Raw genomic sequence first — 22,757 nt, forward strand, 5'->3', positions numbered from 1 at the left:
GCTCTTAGGTCCTCACCACTCCCAACCCCTCCTAAGAGGATGTCTTTCAAGATTCCAAGTGCTCTTAAAGCTTCATGAATATTGCTAGGTTTGTATTTAACACGTAATAAACGTGCACACAAATTTGTGTGCAATCATGGTCATTTTAGTATTATTTACAATAAAATAGGACATTTGGGGAGAAGCCTCTCCCCCACCAAATTTCATCTGAAATATCAGTAAAAAGGTTATGGCAAATACTTTGTCTCCAACAAATATATTGCCTGGAAGGATATGTGGCATTCTAATATCAATTGACAAATTATAAAGAAAATTGTCTTCAATTAAAATTTTAACTCTATTATACATTAGATACAAATGAAATTATTTCTAAATAAAAATAACTCCAAATAGAAATGGTGTGTATACCTAAAGTATTACTGAACAGTATCTAAAAATGCCATCTTTATTTAGGAACTGCCATGATATAGCCAGCAGGGGGTGCTGCAAACATTTTGAAATGTTGTTTTTATGACTTCTACTAGAGAACTGAACTTTAAAAAAAAAACATTGTTAATATCAGTGTCATACATCTGGTCTGTATTCAGTTTCTTCAGCTATTCCTGAAACTTAGAAATGAGTACCTATGTAAATGTAACAGATGTAAAATGTTCTGAATGAGAAAAAAACGTGATGAAGAAATATATAAGAAATGTCTTCATGAGCTATATCCTTCAAGTTGAGGGTGCAGAGCAGGTACAATTTTCTTTTAAGAAATAAGCAATCTAGAGGTCGAATAAGAACACATGTAAAAAATTTCACTTCAAATTAGGTCATAGCTACATTAATTTCCTCTTTGCTGCTTTGTTTCATAATTTTATCTTTACTACGAAAACCCTCTTGGTCTGGAATCACTCTAGGGAACATACCCCATAAATATCAGACTACCTGATGGTTTCATGATATGGACAAAGGTTGTAAATGCCAAAAGTATCATAATATGAAGATTTAAGTCAATAAATTAAACTCAGGTCTCCAGAGGCTAAAAGTTTTTCTACATGAGGTCCAGTTTCTTATCTTACTTGTATCTTTGAGAAATAAATTTCTTATTTAAGTCTGAATTAAAATTTTACCTCCAAAAGGTATTTTCCGTTATCCATCAATATCAACAATTTTAGTGCTCTTTAGGAGCACTAAAGGTTGACTGGGACTCATCAAGGGCTTGCTAACATCATTAATAGTTCAGTTAAATATATGCCCTTGATACAATTAACATGTTCTCTCTGATTCCATCTGTAGTAGCCCACAGAGGAGTCTCTACCCATAACTGCTGATAGGAATGTTCAGACCTCACCATGCACATAAGAATGCAATTCAAGAGAAAGAGAAGCAGTAAACATTGGAATAGTGCTTGTTTAGTCCCCAAAGGAACTAAATGGAGAACAGATTCCATTCACCTGTAGGATGACAATAAATTTCTCTTTGTGGGAGATAAAGAACATAAAAAATAATACTTACCACCGTCAAGGACTTATAAAATCACGCTCCAATCTTTTTTTCAGTCTTCCCTCTCACCATTCCCTACCAAAACTTTCCATCTCAGTGATACTTATTTCTTGCTTTTCATACTCAGTTATTCCTCCAGAATGCCCACCTCATAGGACTGAGTGGTTTAAACATGTATAGAATGGCTATTATGCATTAGTCCTTGCACGAGGTCCTGGGTTACAAAAAACAGATACAGTTTATGACCTAGAGGAGCTTATACTGGGTTGGCCAAAAAGTTCATTCAGGTTTTTCCATAACATCTTACGAAAAACCCAAACGAACTTTTTGGCCAACCCAACACATTGGTAGAAAAAGGAAAAGGCCACTGAACCGCTGTATGGCATCCAGATGAAGAAGCTCCTTAGAAGGAATAAATGTACTGAGAGAACCAAAGACTTTCCCTTTGTCACAGTCCTCAAGGAAAAAGAGAACTTAATTCTCAGAAAAACCAAAAGGCTCTAAAGTCACAGGGCTTTTAATCACATGGAAGAAAATATTTTTCTACATCCAACCTATTTAACTCTGAAAACCTTTTTTCCCTAAAATTAAAAATATATACATAGAGAGAATCCCCACTCCTAGGACTTTCAAATATATAAGTAACTAATGTATAGCCTAGGAAGATGTATTATACCAAAAAGTTACCACCTCTTCCCAGGATCTGAAACATAATAATGACAGTAATACTATTACAAATAACAGCAACAGTAACTTGTGTCATAGCTATGAGCTTGATTTGCATTGAGCCTTTCTATAAAAAGGCTTAAAGCTCTAGTCATCTAAATTCCTAACATAAGTTAGTGAGGGTCACAGAGTAGGCCCTTTTTATAGAAGTAAAGAGTAAAGCATCGAAAAGCTACATAATTTCCCCATGGTAAAAGTAAATGAGATTAAAGGTCTGGTATCCAGATTGCCTAACAATTATCCACAATATACAACAGCCCTGTTACCTGCAACATCATATTTTAAAAATCCTGTGACTTCATCAATTAAATCTTCTACTAGAGGAACAGTTTTGAAAACTCCTCTGGGGAAATGTTAGGCACTTTGAAACAATACTTTTAAACATTTTAGTTCCAAAGTACAACAGAGAAGGGCCCTAACTAATGTTTTCTCCGATATATTATGACAATCAAGATTAACCCCAAGCCAGTCAATTTCTGACATGTGATTCTGCATATATTTATTAGCTTTGCTATCTCAGAAATGACTACCCAATTCTCTACGTCATACAGGTTGATCTTAAGCAATCATTAAGAGTAACAAAATATCCATTTTCTTTTTTTAAGTCTTTATTGAATTTGTTACAGTATTACTTCTGTTTTATGTTTTGGTTTTTTGGCCTTGAGGCATGTGGGTTCTCAGCTCCCCGACCAGGGACTGAACCTGCACCCACTGTATTAGAAGGCTAAGTCTTAACTGCTGGACAGCCAGGGAAGTCCCCCATTTTCTTAAATAACTAAGCTTTAACTGCTTTCATAACCTTTTGAAATAATTAGTTTGAAAAGATTACTAGAAGTAAAGGCACAAAGTAATATGTAGGTAGCTTTCAATTCAACAAATATATTACTCTCTCAAATTCCCTTCTGGAATGAGAAAAGGTGTAAATAATTATGAGTTTTAAGACCATTTTTATTGATCTACTTTATTCAAGATAGTGTACAAATTTCTTCAAGAATATTGCTAAATGGCTAAAACTCTGTCTCTCATACATTTCTCATTGGTCATTTCTGACCTAAGTCAATCAACTCTACCAAATAACGTGAAAACTGTGAAATAAGTTTATTAAATAAATGTTCACCAGGGGACAAAAGTGTTTTTGAGGCATTTTCACCATTCATCTGGAGAGCTAATCTATGCTAGAACACAAATTTTAGTGGCAAAAAATTTTAAAAGACGTAATAAGCATTGGCTAAGAGAATCATTTTCAACTCATAAATAGATTTTGGCAAGTATAAACTGAGTTTCCCCTGATTGATACTATTAGAGAGCAACTCTAAAGGTCCTGGACATGCAGCAATGAAATTTGCTGACAGATATATTTGAAATGCAAGCTCTGAAAGGCCTGGTCTTAGGATATATCTTTACAAGCTACCTGAGTTTCTTCAATCTCCACTGCTTTTCTTTAAATTATTACCTGTATTTAATTAGTGCTTGAACTGCCTCTAGTAATGTAATGAACCTTAACTTAGAGTCCCAGGAGAAATTCTTATTAAAAGTTTTACATAAAAATGTATATGAAAAAAAAAAATGTATATGAGCTCACGAAATATGCTGAGGAGGCGAAGTAAGAGTGCCAGAGGACACCGGCCCACCGAGGCCCTGATACTGGGGTTGGGAGACTGGGGCTCGGACTGGACGCAGCACCCCTGCCTTCCAACACCACTGACAGGCGGGGAGGAGAGGCGAGGGGCCCCGGGCAGAACAAGAAGGACGGCCCAGTTCGCCATGAATGTCCACCCGTTGTCTGACACAGCTTGGGCCCGGCCCTGGCGAGCCAGACATCACCACATCCATCAATCGACATCAAAGATAGAGAGATGTTTGCCATCTACGGTGGAACTGAAGATAAGAAAGACGATCAAAGGAAGAAGAGGACTTCAGGAAAAGCCAGTAAAGAGTGCTGAGAGGAGAAGACTGAGGCACAGAGGTGGAATCTTTCACCTGCAGTCACACAGTTGCCGTGTGGCTGACAGGGTCTTGGCACTCTGGCCGGTGTCAGGCCTGAGCCTCTGAGGTGGGAGAGCCGAGTTCAGGATATTGGTCTACCAGAGGCCTCTCAGCCCCACATAATATCAAATGGCGAAAGCTCTCCCAGAGATCTCCATCTCAACACCAACACCCAGCTCCACTCAACGACCAGCAAGCTATAGTGCTGGACATGCTATGCCAAACAACGAGCAAGACAGGAACACAACCCAACCCATTAGCTGAGAGCTGCCTAAAATCATAAGTACACAGACACCCCAAAACACACCACCAGACGTGGTCCTGCCCACCAGAAAGACAAGATCCAGCCTCATCCACCAGAACACAGGCACCAGTCCCCTCCACCAGGAAGCCTACACAACCCACTGAACCAACTTTAGCCACTGGGGACAGACACCAAAAACAACAGGAACTACGAACCTGCAGCCTGCGAAAAGGAGACCCCAAACACAGTAAGTTAAGCAAAATGAGAAGACAGAGAAATACACAGCAGATGAAGGAGCAAGATAAAAATCCACCAGACCTAACAAATGAAGAGGAAATAGGCAGTCTGCCTGAAAAAGAATTCAGAGTAATGATAATAAAGATGATCCAAAATCTTGGAAATAGAATGAAGAAAACACAAGAAACATTTAATAAGGACCTAGAAGAACTAAAGAGCAAACAAACAATGACGAACAACAAAATAAATGAAATTAAAAATTCTCTAGAAGGAATCAATAGCAGAATAACTGAGGCAGAAGAATGGATAAATGACCTGGAAGATAAAAGAGTGAAAATAACTACTGCAGAGCACAATAAAGAAAAAAGAATGAAAAGAATTGAGAAGAGCCTCAGAGACCTCTTGGACAACAATAAATGCACCAACATTTGAATTATAGGGGTCCCAGAAGAAGAAGAGAAAAAGAAAGGGAATGAGAAAATATTTGAAGAGATTATAGTTGAAAACTTCCCTAACATGGGAAAGGAAACAGTCAATCAAGTCCAGGAAGTGCAGAGTCCCATACAGGATAAATCCAAGGAGAAACATGCCAAGACACATATTAATCAAACTATCAAAAATTAAATACAAAGAAAAAATATTAAAAGCAGCAAGGGAAAAGGAACAAATAACATACAAGGGAATCGCCATAAGGTAGACGGCTGATCTTTCAGCAGAAACTCTGCAAGCCAGAAGGGAGTGGCAGGACATATTTAAAGTGATGAAAGGGAAAAACCTACAACCAAGATTACTCTACCCAGCGAGGATCTCATTCAGATTCGACGGAAAAATTAAAACCTTTACAGACAAGCAGAAGCTAAGAAAATTCAGCACCAACAAACCAGCTTTACAACAAATGCTAAAGGAACTTCTCTAGACAGGAAACACAAGAGAAGGAAAAGACCTGCAATAACAAACCCAAAACAATTAAGAAAATGGTAATAGGAAAATACATATCAATAAGTACCTTACTGTAAATGGATTAAATGCTCCAACCAAAAGACAGAGACTAGCTGAATGGATACAAAAACAAGACACTTATATATGCTGTCTACAAGAGGCCCACTTCAGACCTAGGGACACATACAGACTGAAAGTGAGGGGATGGAAAAAGATATTCCATGCAAATGGAAATCAAATGAAAGCTGGAGTAGCAATTCTCATATCAGACAAAACAGACTTTAAAATAAAGACTGTTACAAGAGACAAAAAAGTACAGTACATGATGATTAAGGGATCAATCCAAGAAGAAGATATAACAATTGTAAATATTTATGCACCCAACATAAAAGCACCTCAATACATAAGGCAAATGCTAACAGCCATAAAAGGGGAAATCGACAGTAACAGAATCATAGCAGGAGACTTTAACCCCCCACTTTCACCAATGAACAGATCACCCAAAATGAAAATAAATAAGGAAACACAATCTTTAAATGATACATTAAACAAGATAGACTTAATTGATATTTATAGGACATTCCATCCAAAAACAACAGAATACACTTCCTTCTCAAGTGCTCATGGAACATTCTCCAGGATAGACCATATCTTGGGTCACAAATCAAGCCTTGGTAAATTTAAGAAAATTAAAATCGTATCAAGTATCTTTTCTGACCACAACGCTATGAGACTAGATATCAATTACAGGAAAACAATCTGTAAAAAATCCAAACACATAGAGGCTAAACAATACACTACTAAATAACCAAGAGATCACTGAAGAAATCAAAGAGGAAATCAAAAATACCTAGAAACAAATGACAATGAAAACACAATGACCCAAAACCTTTGGGATGCAGCAAAAGCAGTTCTAAGAGGGAAGTTTATATCAATACAATCCTATCTCAAGAAACAAGAAACATCTCATATAAACAACCTAACCTTACACTTAAAGCAATTAGAGAAAGAAGAAAAAACCCCCAAAGTTAGCAGAAGGAGAGAAATCATAAAGATCAGATCAGAATTAAATGAAAAAAACATGAAGGAAACAATACCAAAGATCAATAAAACTAAAAGCTGGTTCTTTGAGAAGATAAGCAAAATTGATAAACCATTAGCCAGACTCATCAAAAAAAAAGGGAGAAGACACAAATCAATAGAATTAGAAATGAAAAAGGAGAAGTAACAACTGACACTGCCGAAATACAAAGGATCATGAGAGATTACTACAAGCAACTCTATGCCAATAAAATGGACAACCTGGAAGAAATGGACAAATTCTTATAAAAGCACAACCTTCCGAGACTGAACCAGGAAGAAATAGAAAATATAAACAGACCAATCACAGGCGCTGACATTGAAACTGTGATTAAAAATCTTCCAACAAACAAAAGCCCAGGACCAGATGGCTTCACAGGAAATTCTGTCAAACATTTAGAGAAGAGCTAACGACTATCCTTCTGAAACTCTTCCAAAATACAGTAGAGGGAGGAGCACTCCCAAACTCATTCTACGAGGCCACCGTCACCCCGATACCAAAACCAAACAAAGATATCACAAAAAAAGAAAACTACAGGCCAATATCACTGATGAACATAGATGCAAATATCCTCAATAAAATACTAGGAAACAGAATCCAACAGCACATTAAAAGGACCACACACCATGATCAAGTGGGATTTATGTCAGGAATGCAGGGATTCTTCAACATATGCAAATCAATTAATGTAATACACCATATTAACAAATTGAAGGAGAAAAACCCTATGATCATCTCAATAGATGCAGAAAAAGCTTTTGACAAAATTCAACACCCATTTATGATAAAAACTCTCCAGAAAGTGGGCATAGAGGGAACATACCTAAACACAATAAAGGCCATATATAACAAACCCACAGACAATATCGTTCTCAATGGTGAAAAATTGAAACGATTTCCACTAAGATCAGGAATAAGACAAGGTTGCCCACTCTCACCACTCTTATTCAACATAGTTTTGGAAGTTTTAGCCACAGTTATCAGAAAAGAAAAAGAAATAAAAGGAATCCAACTCAGAAAAGAAGAATCAAAACTGTCACTGTTTGCAGATGACATGATACTATACATAGAGAATCCTAAAGATGCCACCAGAAAACTACTAGAGCTAATCATTAAATCTGGTAAGGTTGCAGGATACAAAATTAATGCACTTCTGAAATCTCTTGCATTCCTATACACTAATGATGAAAAATATGAAAGAGAAATTAAGGAAACACTCCCATTTACCACTGCAACAAAAAGAGTAAAATACCTAGGAATAAACCTACTTAAGGAGACAAAAGACCTGTACGCAGGAAACTATAAGTCACTGATGAAAGAAATTAAAGATGATACAAACAGATGGAGAGATATACCATGTTCTTGGATTGGAAGAATCAACATTGTGAATATGACTCTACTACCCAAAGCAGTCTACAGATTCAGCGCAACCCCTATCAAACTACCTATGGCATTTTTCACAGAATTAGAACAAAGAATTTCACAATTTGTATGGAAACACAAAAGATCCCGAATAGCCAAAGCAATCTTGAGAAAGAAAAACGGAGCTGGAGGAATCAGGCTCCCTGACTTCAGACTATACTACAAAGCTACCTTAATCAAGACAGTATGGTACTGCCACAGAAACAGAAATATAGATCAATGGAATAGGATGGAAAGCCCAGAGATAAACCCACACACATATGGTCACCTTATTTTTGATAAAGGAGGCAAGAATATACAATGGAGAAAAGATGGCCCTTCAATTAAGTGGTGCTGGGAAAACTGGACAGCTACATGTAAGAGAATGAAATTAGAACACTCCCTAACACCATACACAAAAATAAACTCAAAATAGATTAAAGACCTAAATGTTAGGCCAGACACTATAAAACTCTTAGGGGAAAACATAGGCAGAACACTCTATGATGTAAATCATAGCAAGATCCTTTTTGACCCACCTCCTAGAGAAATGGAAATAAAAACAAAAATAAACAAATGGGACCTAATGAAACTTCAAAGCTTTTGCACAGTAAAGGAAGCCATAAATAAGACAAAAAGACAACCCCCATAATGGGAGAAAATATTTGCAAATGAAGTAACTGACAAAGGTTTAATCTCCAAAATATACAAGCAGCTCAGGCAGCTCAATATCAAAAAAACCAACTACTCAATCCAACAATGGGTAGAAAACCTAAATAGACATTTCTCCAAAGAAGATATACAGAGTGCCAACAAATACATGAAAGGATGCTCAACATCATTAATCATTAGAGAAATGCAAATCAAAATTACACTGCGGTATCAGCTCACACCACTCAGAATGCCCATCATCAAAAAACCTACAAACAGTAAATGCTGGAGAGGGTGTGGAGAAAAGGGAACCCTCTTTCACTGTTGGTGGGAATGTAAATTGATACAGTCACTATGGAGAACAGTATGGAGGTTCCTTAAAATACTAAAAATAGAACTACCATATGACCCAGCAATCCCACTACTGGGCATGTACCCTGAAAAAACCATAATTCAAAAAGAGTCATGTACCACAATGTTCATTGCAGCTCTATTTACAATAGCTAGGACATGGAAGCAACCTAAGTGTGCATCGACAGATGAATGGATAAAGAAGATGTGGCACACATATACAATGGAATATTACTCAGCCATAAGAGAAACGAAATAGAGTTATTTGTAGTGAGGTGGAGGGACCTAGAGTCTGTCATAGAGAGTGAAGTAAGTCAGAAAGAGAAAAACAAATACCGTATGCTAACACATATATATGGAATCCAAAAAAAAAAAAAAAAGGTTCTGAGAAACCTAGTGGCAGGACAGGAATAAAGACGCAAACGTAGAGAATGGACTTGAGGACACGGGGAGTGGGAAGGGTAAGCTGGGACGAAGTGAGAGAGTAGCATGGACATATATACACTACGAAATGTAAAACAGATAGCTAGTGGGAAGTAGCCACATAGCACAGGGATATCAGCTCGGTGCTCTGTAACCACCTAGAGGGGTGGGATAGGGAGGGTGGGAGGGAGATGCAAGAGGGAGGAGATATGGGGATATACGTATACATACGCTGATTCACTTTGTTGTACAGCAGCAACTAACACAACATTGTAAAGCAATTATATTCCTATAAGGATGTTAAAAAATGTATATGATATATATTTATCTTATATAGAGATTAAAATGAGATGATTTGCAACAGGAAACCAAGTGACTATAACCAGAGTTTGTCTAAAGATCCAGTTCTATGCAAGATGCTATTAAAGTGTCTCAGAGAATTTAACCTTGACTTTGACAAGCATACTTCTAATGTGATGGAACACTCTGCACTTTTGTAAATATCTTGAAGAAGGTGAACACTGCAAACCTTTGTCTTTATGACATCTTATTTGAGAACAGGGCAAATTATCAAACAGATTGTCCCATGAACCCAAATTCAGAATGTTACTGGACCCTGAGAATCCCTTCCCTTAAGACAGGGAGAAGTTGGACACGTTTTAAATCCTTGTGCATCATCAGTTCATAAGTTAAGCTGAATTAAGGAATGGCAGCAGGAAACATGATGACATGGAAAATATATCAGCAGGGTTTATCAGAAACTGTATATTTGTGAGAAAAATAGCAGTTTAGCTCCCAAAATAAATCGAGATAAGTGAAACGTTCATAAATGTTAACCTAAACCAGACAATCTGAAATTTGGCTAGATTAAGAAGCTGTGGGACTTCCCTGGTGTTCCAGTGGCTGAGAATACGTCTTGCAATGCAGGGGATTCTGGTTCCATCACTGGTCGGGGAACTAAGATCCCACATGCTGCGGGACCACTAAGCCTGCGCACCACAACTAGAGAGCCCGTGAACCACAACTACAGAGTCCGCGTGCCGCAGCTACAGAGGCCAAGAGCTCTGGAGCCCGCGCGACACAACTAGAGAGGAGCCCGTGCACCGCAACAAAAAATCCCACATGCTGCAAATAAGACCTGACACAGCAAGTAAATAAATAAATATTTTTTTAAAAAAGAAGCTGTATAATTAACTACATTTCTCTTCTGGCCCACAGATAAAGATCAATGCAAGTTTTGAGAGGGTCTGCACTCAGGCCAATTTGCACAAATCCAAATGTTAAACAATATATGAATAGTCTCCTGTAACAATTACAACTTTCTCCCTTCCCATTTCTCCACCCCAAATTATTCTTAGGTAGGCCAGGTCTTTCAGCTTTTAATCAAAACAAATGATTCTTTAAAGAAAGAGCTACACTATGAGTTTTCATATAGTCCAATGTTTATAACTAGTATTTTCTGTCTGTTTTTAACTTTTTCAATGATTTTTTTCAAATAAGAAATGCCATTTAACTGCCTTTGCAAATGTCCATGGGACTTGGTTAGCCACGTTTTATTTCACTTAAGATTCAGCAAAGAGCTATCTTATGATGCTTCTTTTATTAAGGCAATAGTCATTTTATCATTATTAAGGCAATATAAATTTTAAAACAAATTCCTCTATTTTAAGAAAATGTATTGATTACCCTCAGCTTTGGACCTTCTTTTTCCTTTATACTTAGCTGAAACTAGACTATGAAATAGAAAGTGATTAAGGGTAGAGATAAACAGAGACAATGTACTTTTATAGCATTTTTCTTATTCAAAAATAAAAATCACCACAAGAAAAGAGAAGTGGGAAATGGTATTAATCCCATGGAACCTGGCACTTCCATACCAACACACATGTTTGTTGAGCTGAGTTAACCAAATATTAGAAACCCAGATGTCAAGGAGAAGTAGGCAGATTGAGCCCTAAATATACTTGGACAAGATAATTTCCATTTTCCTAAATCTAATTATTTGAACACTGTTATGAGATCAGATCATAAATGCTGTATCTGTTACAGGAAACGAATGGAAATACTGCATGCATAGTAGTAGACATTCAGCAAATACTAGTGAAACTGAATTAATAATAATATTCAAAAGCTTAGTCTTAGCAGTGTAAAAACTCAGTACAAATAAAATTGGGAAGTTCCATGATCATCATTGTCGAATGTATTTTTATAAAGGACTGAGATTCTCCCTTTAAAAACTGCTGTACCAGCACTAAGAATAGCATCAAGATTTATATAATGCATAAGGCTTATTCAAGGCATCCACAGAGAGTCAGCAAAGTAACAGCAACAATACGAGAGTATGAACTCTTCGTCGCATTACGGAATGATGTTAAATTGGACAGAGCGAGAATTTTAATGAAAATAAAAATGTACTCACAATAAAAAATGTCCTTAAATGAGGTTGCTTTCTGTTTTCAATCTGTTAATTTTCTACAATGTTCTGTGACATACAAAGACTGTAGTAAATCAGATCAGACAAGAGCACATTTAATCTGTAGGGTCTTCCAACATATGCAAAGTGAGGCAATTATCCATGGTGACAATGACTGAATGATCAAGATTCCTCATTAGAATAATATGCCACGTGTGTTAGAGTACCTGGTTGAAGTAATATTTCACTTTGCTCAGATCTCTTTCTGTTTCTTCCACAAAGCAGATGAGTTTATAAAGTCCCAGACAATTTTGTTACCTGAGTGGTGCCATCTCTCACATGTGTACCCTTTAGAATGAAATAAATGTGTACTCAGAGGTGCCCACTACCACTCATGGCCGGCTGGCAAAGGTTCTATTATATTAAAAGAGCATTGAATCAACATCAGGAATAAAATATATATACAATGCTCCTTGATGCCTATCACCTGGCTAGACAGTTATGAAATATGAACTGAGTTATTCTAGGGAGGAAAGAAAAAAGATCTAACTTAGTTCTTTAATCTCTCCCTCTTCATCCTTCAAGTCTCAGAAGTGGTACCCTCTCCTTCAAGAAGCAAACTTCTTCCCCCAGTTTGGATCGGGAAGCCCTCCCTTGTACTCCAAAGTATTGCATGTTTCCCTCATATAATCAGAGCACTTAACCCTCTGTCTCCCTTCAGTAGACACAAGAGTTCAATGGGGACAAGGACTTCGACATTTTTTAAAATCATAATATTCATAAGAACCTGTATAAGGCCAAGTCCATGTTAGAGAGTTAGGAAATGTTTACTGAGGTGATGAAGAGACCAAGCTAGGAAATTATATTCGTCCCTCTTCTTTCATGAGTAGAGAAATTACAGGCCATGTATGCCCTCATTCCTTCATTCACTGAGTTTCAGTGATATAGTAGACACTATGCAAAATGCTAGAGATATTACGGTAAAGCAGTAAGCTTAAAAATTTCGGTACAATTTAATAAATGTTGCTAAAGGTAAAAATATATGAGTCAACAAAGGTGGAGAAATATTGTACAGCCTATCAGAGGGGGCTTCCCAAGAGGTCACATTTGAGTTGGGTTGTGAAAGATGAGCAAGCACGGAGGAGGGAAGACAGACTTCTGGGCAGAGGGTCATGAGAAAACATGGCCCGTTCAAGAAATGACAGAAACCAAGGTTGGCAAGATAGAAGCAGCTTATGCTGTGCTAAGTAATCTGGAATCTGGGCTTTATCTTTAGTGGAATGGGAACCAACCAAGACTTTTAAGCAGAGGAGTGATGTTACCAGATCTAGTTAGACATAAGGTTCTACAATTAGCATGGAAGAGAATGGATACATTTAATGAGGTTTGAGGCACTAAGGACAATGAGGTGGAGACTCAGGTGGGAACCACTGACCTAAATGATCATTAGCTAAATCAAATGGAAGAAAAAGTAAAATTAAACAAGATAAACATTTCCTTTCCCTGGGATGCTTATACTCTACTTCTCTTGTAGAAGTTGTCAAATTCTTGGGAAAATAAATCGTACTTTTCTTTGAAGTCTAATCTTTAAATAACAACATTCTTATTGTCTTATAGTCATAATAATTTAGTAAGAGTAAGTAAATAATGTTGCAGACTGAAGGACTTTCCATACCTGAGACGCTTTGCCTGTTGGAATCTGAGTCCCCATTACTGGAGTTAGAATTGTTGGAGGAGTTGTTGTCAACCCCTCCCAGAAGGGGGCGCAAGTGGCTTACTGAGACTTGTTCAATGAATGATGTTCCATATTTGCGAAAATACCACCATTCAAATATCTAGAACAGAAAGATAATAAGCGTGATTAGGGTCCTTGTTACCAGCTATGATTTTGTACATGCCCATAACTGTGCTGCACTTACTAATTATACCCACCTTAAACACTGGTTTAAACATTTTTATTCCAAAAAAATGGTTTATTTCTAAAAACTAAGAAGTTTGATAAAAGTAAATACCAATTACATTTTAACTTCTCAATGCTGTTTTGTCCACTTAATACTGGTTTTTAAGGAAAATTTATAGCTACAATCCTGGTGAAAGAACATTGTTAAGAGCTGCTCATTATTTTCCTCCAAATTTACATAATATTCTGATAATAAAATCACCATAGCTAAAAAACAATTCCAGAAATGAATACCAACAAGCCAGTTTTAGAAGTATGGCTTATGAAATATTCCAATTCTTGGCATCTTATATTCTGATAAAGTCATAACTGCATACATTTTTAAGATAGTAGAATTCTGTTTTAAAAAAAGCATCTCCCTAGAGAAATCCGGCTTTACAGAAAGAATAAAAGCCATCCTATTTCATGTATCGAGGGCACCCAACTGCTGAGAGATTCAGTAGCATCCCACCTGCTGAGTGTGCTTTGTAAATGCTAGCATCTGTTGTACACCATTAATGTTTCCTAGCTCACAAGCTTACCAGTTGTTATGTGCTGTTTGCAAGGAAGAAAAGAAATAACTTTCATTAATAAAAGGAAAGAAGCACCGAAGCTCACATGACTAGACTGAAATCAGGGCTCCTGAGCATGGGGAAAGCCAGCCACCTCCCGCAATCTTTTTACCTGCCCCTACCCCCAAACCCCCTCTGAGCACTTTCCCACCACTGTTTGAAGCTTCTCTCCCCACATCCTTTCCTTGGCTTCCCTGATTTGAGATTCGTTCCTTAACCAGTCACAAATCACTATACAGAAGAAATTTAAGAATCAACTATATCCCAGAGTCTCCTAGGATAACTATACTATATTTTTGTAATATAATATAGAATGTGGAAATAACATAGACTTAATTACCTTTATCCTTACTTATTTCATAAAAACAAGATTTTGTTATCTTCTGTGGAATGGACTTTGGGCTATCATTTAAAAATTGATATTTTGCTCTACCAAAAATTTCTTTAAAAGGACAGAAAGAACATCTACAAATGACCAGAAGGAATTGTTAATCAAACCAAATGTTTGCAATCCTATAACAGGAAAACTTGATTTAACTCCAAGGGGTTATTCCTTTTGACTATATGAATTTTCACATGTTAAAACATTTAAGTAATTTGACTGAGAAGACAGGGAGAATACAATGTGAAAGCTAAGAACGGATAGGACCAGTCTGTAACATCTGGAATGCTAGGAATAAAAGATCTTGCTTGAAGAAAGCAGAAAGTTCAAGAATGGCAAATTTACTGACCATGGATCTAGAAGGGAATTTGTAACCTCAAGTGAGTTATTTAATCTATTTTAACATCAGTTTTTTCAACTGTAAAGTGGAAATCATATTTGTTATTTACCCTTGAGGGTCCTCAATTTCACACTCATGTAAAACATCTAGATTCAAACCCCATGTAAAAGACCTAGTTCAGTGCCTTCTGCATAGTTGGTTCCCAAAAGCAATAGCAGAGCTATCATTTATTACATCGATGCTGTACATAGTCAGCACACCTCACATACTGCTGTGGTGCATCCTTCTTCTTGCTGGTCTACAATTCAGGATAGAACAACATCTTGTTACTAAATGGTTGGCTGAGAGCCATGGTAATCATTGTGAAAAAAGAGACTGCTCACCATTTGGTCCTGACCACCCAAAAAAGATTCATGGCTTTGCCTTTATTAGAAGAGATGGAAGGCTCCAAAGGACCTAGAACAATGGTCACAGAACTGGCAATGGCTCTCAAACACTTGTGGGGTAGAGTTTTCTTTGCCCCAAGTCTTTACTCTGCTTTCTATTTTATGCTGTTAAGGCATCTGCCAGGCCTTCATTCATTCATTTACACAGCACTAAATGCTCCAATCCAGGCATGGGCTGTGCTCCAGGGCCACAGAACACAGATGTAGCCCCTGCTACTACCAGTGCATGCCACAGACCCACAATGCCTCTCACAAGTTGCTCCCATTCACCCTCCCCCCCCCAAAAAAAACCACTTTGGGACTCTTTCAGATTTCTCAGTTTCTCTAGCAGAATCGGAGAACGTCAGCACTAAAAGGGACCCTAAAGGACCATGAACAGTTTCATTTAGAGATGAGGAATGAGGGCTACATGTCAAGGTGTGGTGACCTGACCAGAGTCACATAGCTAATGAAGTAGCTATTTAGCCTGAAGCCCCGGCTCTTGAGCCACTAATCTTACTAGGGCCCTAAAACAAGACATCTTTTTATAACTCTCTTGCTCATTTAAACAGACAGATGTAGCCTATCGTTTCCCTTTTAAAATCTTCACTTTCAAATGCCCTCCAACTCCACTGTCTCTTTTTGCTTTCTTAGCTATCAAAACTAATCCAGAAGTAGTCTATCAAATGGGACTGGATAATACATCCTAAGGTATAAATGATTCATATTAATGGGGTATTTGCATTATAACAGGAGACAGACCTTCCACCCAGTATTTCTAATGCAAAAATAACAGACCTCAGTGAAGACTGGGTTATTCATGCAGCTACTTGGGAGGCAAAGGAGGGTCTTCTCAAGCCTGACCTATCAGAGCAGTAGATGGCTTCTTTCCTAACACAGTCCTTTATACTAGTGTCCACAATGCCCTGGGGCTGACACTCTAATATGAATTAAATGAACAACTACTAAAACGAAGTAGGAAAGGACTTGAAGCCTTCTTAAACTTCAAACCAAATCTTCTAATCTGGGGTCTTAGCATAATAATCTGTCCCATATCCTGAAACATGACAGGATTTGGGCCAGAACCTCACAGTATTTTTAAAGAGCTGCACAGATCCAAATGGGCAGATGGTGTTATTTAACACGCACATATTTGGTGTCACTTTGAATTATTCTCCCTGGTGCATAACCTACAGTGTAAACAGCAAAGCTCTCATAAACAAATTTAGATTTTAAAACTAGCCCTTAGACATGCTAGTAGCTTAATGGAGTTGCCACAGTGGAACAAAACAGTTTTTAATCTGACAAATAACCATAAAATTAAAACATAAATTTACACATTTCACAGTTTTTAAAAGTGTAATCTCTCTACCCCAAGAATTATACAGATCAAGTAAGATGAGAACTAAAAAGCATCAAGTAGGTTTGTCATTCAGGAAGTCAACAATGACCCTACCATCTAGCTGAAAGGTAAAGGCCCTAAAATATTTCGTAATAGCTGAGTTGTATGTCTTGGTTGGTACTCTTGATTCACTGGGGCTCAGTTGCCTAATGTGTAAAATAAGGTCACTCAGTTAATGTTGGATGGGTGGATGGATGGATGGATGGATGGAAGGATGGATGGTTTAAAGACTGAATGGATAGATGGCTAAAAGGTTGAACGGATGGATGATAAGCGCTGGCCTGGTGATTTAATGGGATATTGTTTAAAACCAATGAAAGGTTTTGTGTACATTTTGTTTGTTATAAAAAAAAGAGAGACCTATACCTATTTGTGGAAGAGGAAAGAATCTAGCAGAAAGAGAGAAACCGAAGTGCAAAAGCATACAAATGACCAAGAGACATGACACCAGGAGCCCAGAAAGAACATTTACCCTGCCTTAAAAAGGTACCTTACCATTTCTTGCTCTAAGGATGAAAGGGAAGCAGGAATGAACAGAAGAATACATTCTATTTTGGAAAGTAGGGTGTGAGATGAGCTGTTTTACAGGTAAGAAGGCAACAAATGAATAAAATGTAGATGACACTGATCTCAGTGGAGATGCAGGTAAGGGTTATTATCTGAGAATAAAGGAAGCAGGGATGGAATTGGGAATGTGAGGGTCAAAGAAATGGTTTGGATCTATACCTTGCCGGACAGAAGGGCCATACACTATACTCAGGACCCAGATCATATTTAAAACAAAGATTCATTTGTCAAGAACCCAGTTACCTAGGCCTCGTAACCCTCTCCATTACTATATGACAGAAGCAGAGGGGATGATCAAGGAGCAATGGGGCTGTGGGCTGGGAGTGGAGATCCAGGTTTGCAGCTGGCCTAAGGGTGTAAATTTATCTCATCTTCACCTGCAGGGAAGGAACAAAAATCTGGCAAAGGGTTAACAAACAAGGCGCTTCCATCTGTCTTACAGACCTAAAAGCTGAATCTTTCATAAAGATGCCTAGATTCTTCCTATCCAACAAGACCTCCCCTTCTTGAATTGCGCGTTCTATATATAAAACACTTCTCTCTCCTGTATCCTATAACACACTCAAAAATGCTTCAAGATTTCCACATAGCAGCACCATTGTAATTCCACAATGTAATTCCATTAAACCCATGGGAAACACAAAGGTGTCACAGCCTGAAACTGGCTATGTGTTTCCCAAGGATTAAAGTAGATGATGATATCACAGGATAGATACAGCAATGGTGGAGACTGAAGAGGAAATACGAAACTCTGGCAGTCTACTCCCAAATAGACTGCCAAATTGACACCTGCTCCAGTCTTGAAATATGTCTAGCGGTAAACAGTTTTTTTGACAAGAGGGGATCTTCTAGGCTTGAAGATAAACCAAGGCAAATGGCATGGGTTATAGTAATATCCATAACATTTTTAGTTTCCTGTTAGAATCTGCAAGTATACCCTTTCCTCCATACCACTGACCCTTTCAAAGTCCCTTGCAATCCCGCATGACAGAACTTTCTCCCTCCCTCCCTCCCTCCCTCCCTCCCCCTTCCTTCCTTCCTTTTTTCTCTCTCCTTCTTTTTTCTTTCTTTCTTTCTTTCTTTCTCTTTCTTTCCTTTTCTTCCTTCCTTCCTTCCTTTCTTTTTCTTTCTTTCCTTCCTTCTTTCCTTTCTTTTCCTTTCTTTCTTTCTTTCTCTCCCCCACCCCTCTCTCTCTGCCCCTCCCGCCCCTTTCTTTCCTCCTGGCTCCTGCCTGTTTTGTTTAGGAACACCGAAGAGCTATAGAGTGGGTCTTGGCCTCCTGCTGCCTTGGGCCCAGCCAATCACCCCTCAGTCATCTGTTCCCCTAACCAGTTCAGGGGGGCTGTGTAAAGAACTGCTCTTCATGTCCTTCCACCCCCTTTCCTGGCCACCTATTGCCAAGGCTTTAAGAAAAGAGAGGAGACAGAGAAGTGAGATTCTCTTCAAGGTCAACAGCCAGTGATCCATGCCCACCTCAGTGTCTGCGGGTTCACAGGATGAGATTTTCCACTGTAGCATTAATGACTATGGCCTGGACGGGAGGATCACTCTCCTGGGGTGAAGTCATGGGGACCACTGACACGTGGGAAATGCCAGCCTGTGCCATGGCGCCCCAAGCTCTGTCAGCTCCTCCTGGGTGGCAGCTTTCCTCTAGGCCCTTGCCCTAGAGATTCTGATTCAGTTGGTCTGGGGTGGTACTCAGAATCCATCACTTTAAACAAGCTCCCCAGATAATTCTGATACAGTCAGTTAATTCATTCACTCACTGGATCTGTGTGCATTCAACAAATATTTCTTAAGAGTCTACCCAAACATTATACAGTTGAACACAAAAACACAGATATGTTCCCAGCCTTTGTGAAGCTTCCATCACAGAGAGGATAAGACCATAAATGTCACAAATGAAATTATAAATTGTGTTAAGTGATGGTCCATGTTCTAGACTGACCAAATCTGACCTAATCCATGGCTGATTGGAAAAAGAAAAAATGTTCCCTCCAGAGACATTTGTAGTCTCCCTCCCTCCCCCTTTCCTTTCTCTTTCTTTCTTTTTCTTTTCCTTCTCTCTTTATCTACCTGACCCATTTTTACGGGTCTGTTCAAAGGAATACATCAACCACTAGACAATGCTGCTACCCATCTTCCTAGTCAACATGTTTATGAGAGGCAGAATGATGCTGGGACAAAGCAGTGGAAATTTAAATTCGAGCCTTCCCTATACCTTACCTAGCAAGGTGACCTAGGCAAGTCATAAGCTTTCTGGGTGCCTGTTCCTTAGGTCTTTGCTGGCTTAAACTGGATGGCTTCTGAGGGTTCCTTCCTCCAGCCCTGCAACTGCATGATTTTCAGGTCAAGTGGAGGTCAAATTCTTTAGATGAATGAAAAAGAGTTGAAAGGAGCCATAACAATCTTCTAGTCCCACTCCCTTACTTTTGAACAGGAGGGGATAGAGGACATGGTCAGACAGACCCAAATTCAAATCTCACCATCTGTCTGCTATATATCCTTGGGCAATTTATTTAAATTTTGTGTCTGTTTATACTCAGAGCATAGAGGCATTGGTTATATCAACCACTTTGAATTTCCATGAAATCAGAATTAGAATTCACTTAGAATTAAATGAAATAATACATTCAAAGTGCTCAGAACAGTACCTGGCAGAGTGGAAACACAATAAAAGGACCTTTCATTACAACTGATTCCTATCTAATTGTCATCTCTTCTACTGCTTTTCTGAAAACAATTGTTTTACGCCTAATCCCTGAATTAATTCTTTTACTTACTATTTTAATTTTCTTTTTTCTTTTTTTTTAAAATTTATTTATTTTATTTTTGGCTGCATTGGGTCTTTGTTGCTGCATTCGGGCTTCCTCTAGTTGCGGCGAGCGGCGGCTACTCTTCCTTGTGGTGTGCAGGCTTCTCATTGTGGTGGCTCCTCTTGTTGTGGAGCACGGGCTCTAGGCGCGCAGGCTTCAGTAGTTGTGGCTCGCGGCTTCTAGAGTGCAGGCTCAGTAGTTGTGGTGTATGGGCTTAGTTGCTCCGCGGCATGGGGGATCTTCCTGGACCAGGGCTTGAACCCGTGTTCCCTGCATTGGCAGGCGGATTCTTAACCACTGTGCCACCAGGGAAGCCCTAATTTTCTATTTTTATTCTTGATTCTCATTTTTAAAAATATTGCTTTGGCTGCCTTTTCCCATATCTCTGTATTTAACACGCATGTGTAACATGTAGGTGTAGGAGCATGTCTATACACATGTTAATGGGGACACAGGGATCTAAGTATAAATGTCAATACAGCAGCATTTTCTCCATTCTACCAACATTTTGAGAAAATTAAGGGGAGCATTTTCTCCACATATCCACCTTACCATTCTCAAGAGCAAAAACAAAACTCAGAAATTTTTTCCACAGAAATAAACATTGCCCACAGAGGCTACCTCAAGCAGACTGGGCATGTCCTTCCTACAGCAGATAAAAGACTAAATTGGTGGGTTTGGACTGTGACAACAGGTGCAGTTCCTGTGGCTGGAACTGGGCTGAGATGAGAAAGCTTGTGCCAAGCGGCCAGACGGGGCAGCTGGAAGTTAAGCAAGGGAAGGAGGTGCCTGGAGGGGATATGGGCCCAGGAACCGTAAGGGAAGAATGACAAGTAGGTGGCATAACAAACTCATTGCTGGCTTTCAACTTGTGAAATCAAGAACTAGCAGTGATATCTAGTAAAATGCACACTTCTGAGTCCTCACTTATTTTTAAACATGCTAGTGTAAAAGCAGCATTTGCCAAACACATTTTATTTCTATATATGTTTGTTCAGTTAACTGATTTTTCCTTCATAGGGGAAATAGCAGGGGGGTTTTTTGTTTGTTTGTGTTTACCTCTCTTCGCCTAAGACATCACATTGCATGATCATTTCAGTCTCCAGCACAGAAATACTAAGGTCCCCAAACAAATTCCTCAGGGCCAGCCCTGCACTTTCAGCATTCACCGCCTGGCTCCCTTGACATTTGCTTAGGGGACAGTAGTTAGGTAATTATCTCTCTGGTGCCAGGAAACAAACCACTAAGCAGTTCTATGCACACAGCTATTCTGCAAAGCACCTGACTCTTGACCTCAATGCTGTCTCTCCATGAAATGCACTTGGCAGAAAAGAACAGTGGCTGAAGAGAAAGCTCAGCCCTGGGTGCATTTCAAGGGCTAGCAAAGCTGAGTCCCCAAGGGCTGGATAGCACCAGTGTCAACAATCTCTAAAGCAGGAGCCTAAAGCTATCAAGAGCTATTCCCACATGGTAGTGACTTTGTCTTCAGTACAGACCAAGAATTTTTTTTAATATATTATTATTTTTTAAATTTTTATTGGAGTATAGTTGATTTAAAGTGTTGTGTTTAAGTGAGAGAGTGACATGGACATATATACACTACCAAACGTAAAATAGATAGCTAGTGGGAAGCAGCCGCATAGCACAGGGAGATCAGCTTGGTGCTCTGTGACCACCTAGAGGGGTGGGATAGGGAGGGTGGGAGTGAGGGAGACGCAAGAGGGAAGAAATATGGGAACATATGTGTATGTATAACTGATTCACTTTGTTATAAAGCAGAAACTAACACACCATTGTAAAGCAATTATACTCCAATAAAGATGTTAAAAAAATAATAATAATAAATAAAAATTTTTTAAAAAATAAAATAAAGTGTTAGTTTCTGCTGTACAGCAAAGTGAATCAGTTATACATATATATATACCCACTTTTTAATTTTTCTATTTTTTAATTTTTTAGAGGTGATTTAGTGTTCTTTACACTATATTTTTTTACATCTTTTTTTTTTACATCTTTATTAGAGTATAATTGCTTTACAATGGTATATTAGTTTCTGCTTTATAACAAAGTGAATCAGTTATACATATACATATGTTCCCATCTCTCTTCCCTCTTGTGTCTCCCTCCCTCCCACCCTCCCTATCCCACCCCTCCAGGCAGTCACAAAGCACCGAGCTGATCTCCCGGTGCTATGCGGCTGCTTCCCACTAGCTATCTACCTTACATTTGGTAGTGTATATATGTCCATGCCTCTCTTTTTACATCTTTATTGGAGTATAACTGCTTTACAATGTTGTGTTAGTTTCTGCTGTACAACAAAGTGAATCAGGTATATGTATACGTATAGCCCCATATTCCCTCCCTCTTGAGCCTCCCT

At 38.5% G+C, this 22,757-nt stretch overlaps 1 protein-coding gene across 7 annotated transcripts in view; it reads right to left on the bottom strand.

Annotated features, from left to right (window-relative positions):
• ST7 (suppression of tumorigenicity 7) overlaps window positions 1-22,757 on the bottom strand; it is a 281,307-nt gene that overhangs the window by 113,446 nt on the left and 145,104 nt on the right. For all 7 annotated transcript variants that reach the window (XM_089917481.1, XM_089917482.1, XM_089917479.1 and 4 more), the window contains exon 3: window positions 13,613-13,772. In XM_089917481.1, the coding sequence (XP_089773607.1) occupies window positions 13,613-13,772 (160 nt within the window). The remainder of the gene's footprint in view (window positions 1-13,612; window positions 13,773-22,757) is intronic.

This window comes from Delphinapterus leucas, chromosome 9 (assembly GCF_059928025.1).
Source record: "Delphinapterus leucas isolate spDelLeu-1000000601 "Yukka" chromosome 9, BTC_Dleu_Yukka2, whole genome shotgun sequence".
In the NCBI taxonomy this organism is placed as follows: Eukaryota; Metazoa; Chordata; class Mammalia; order Artiodactyla; family Monodontidae; genus Delphinapterus; species Delphinapterus leucas.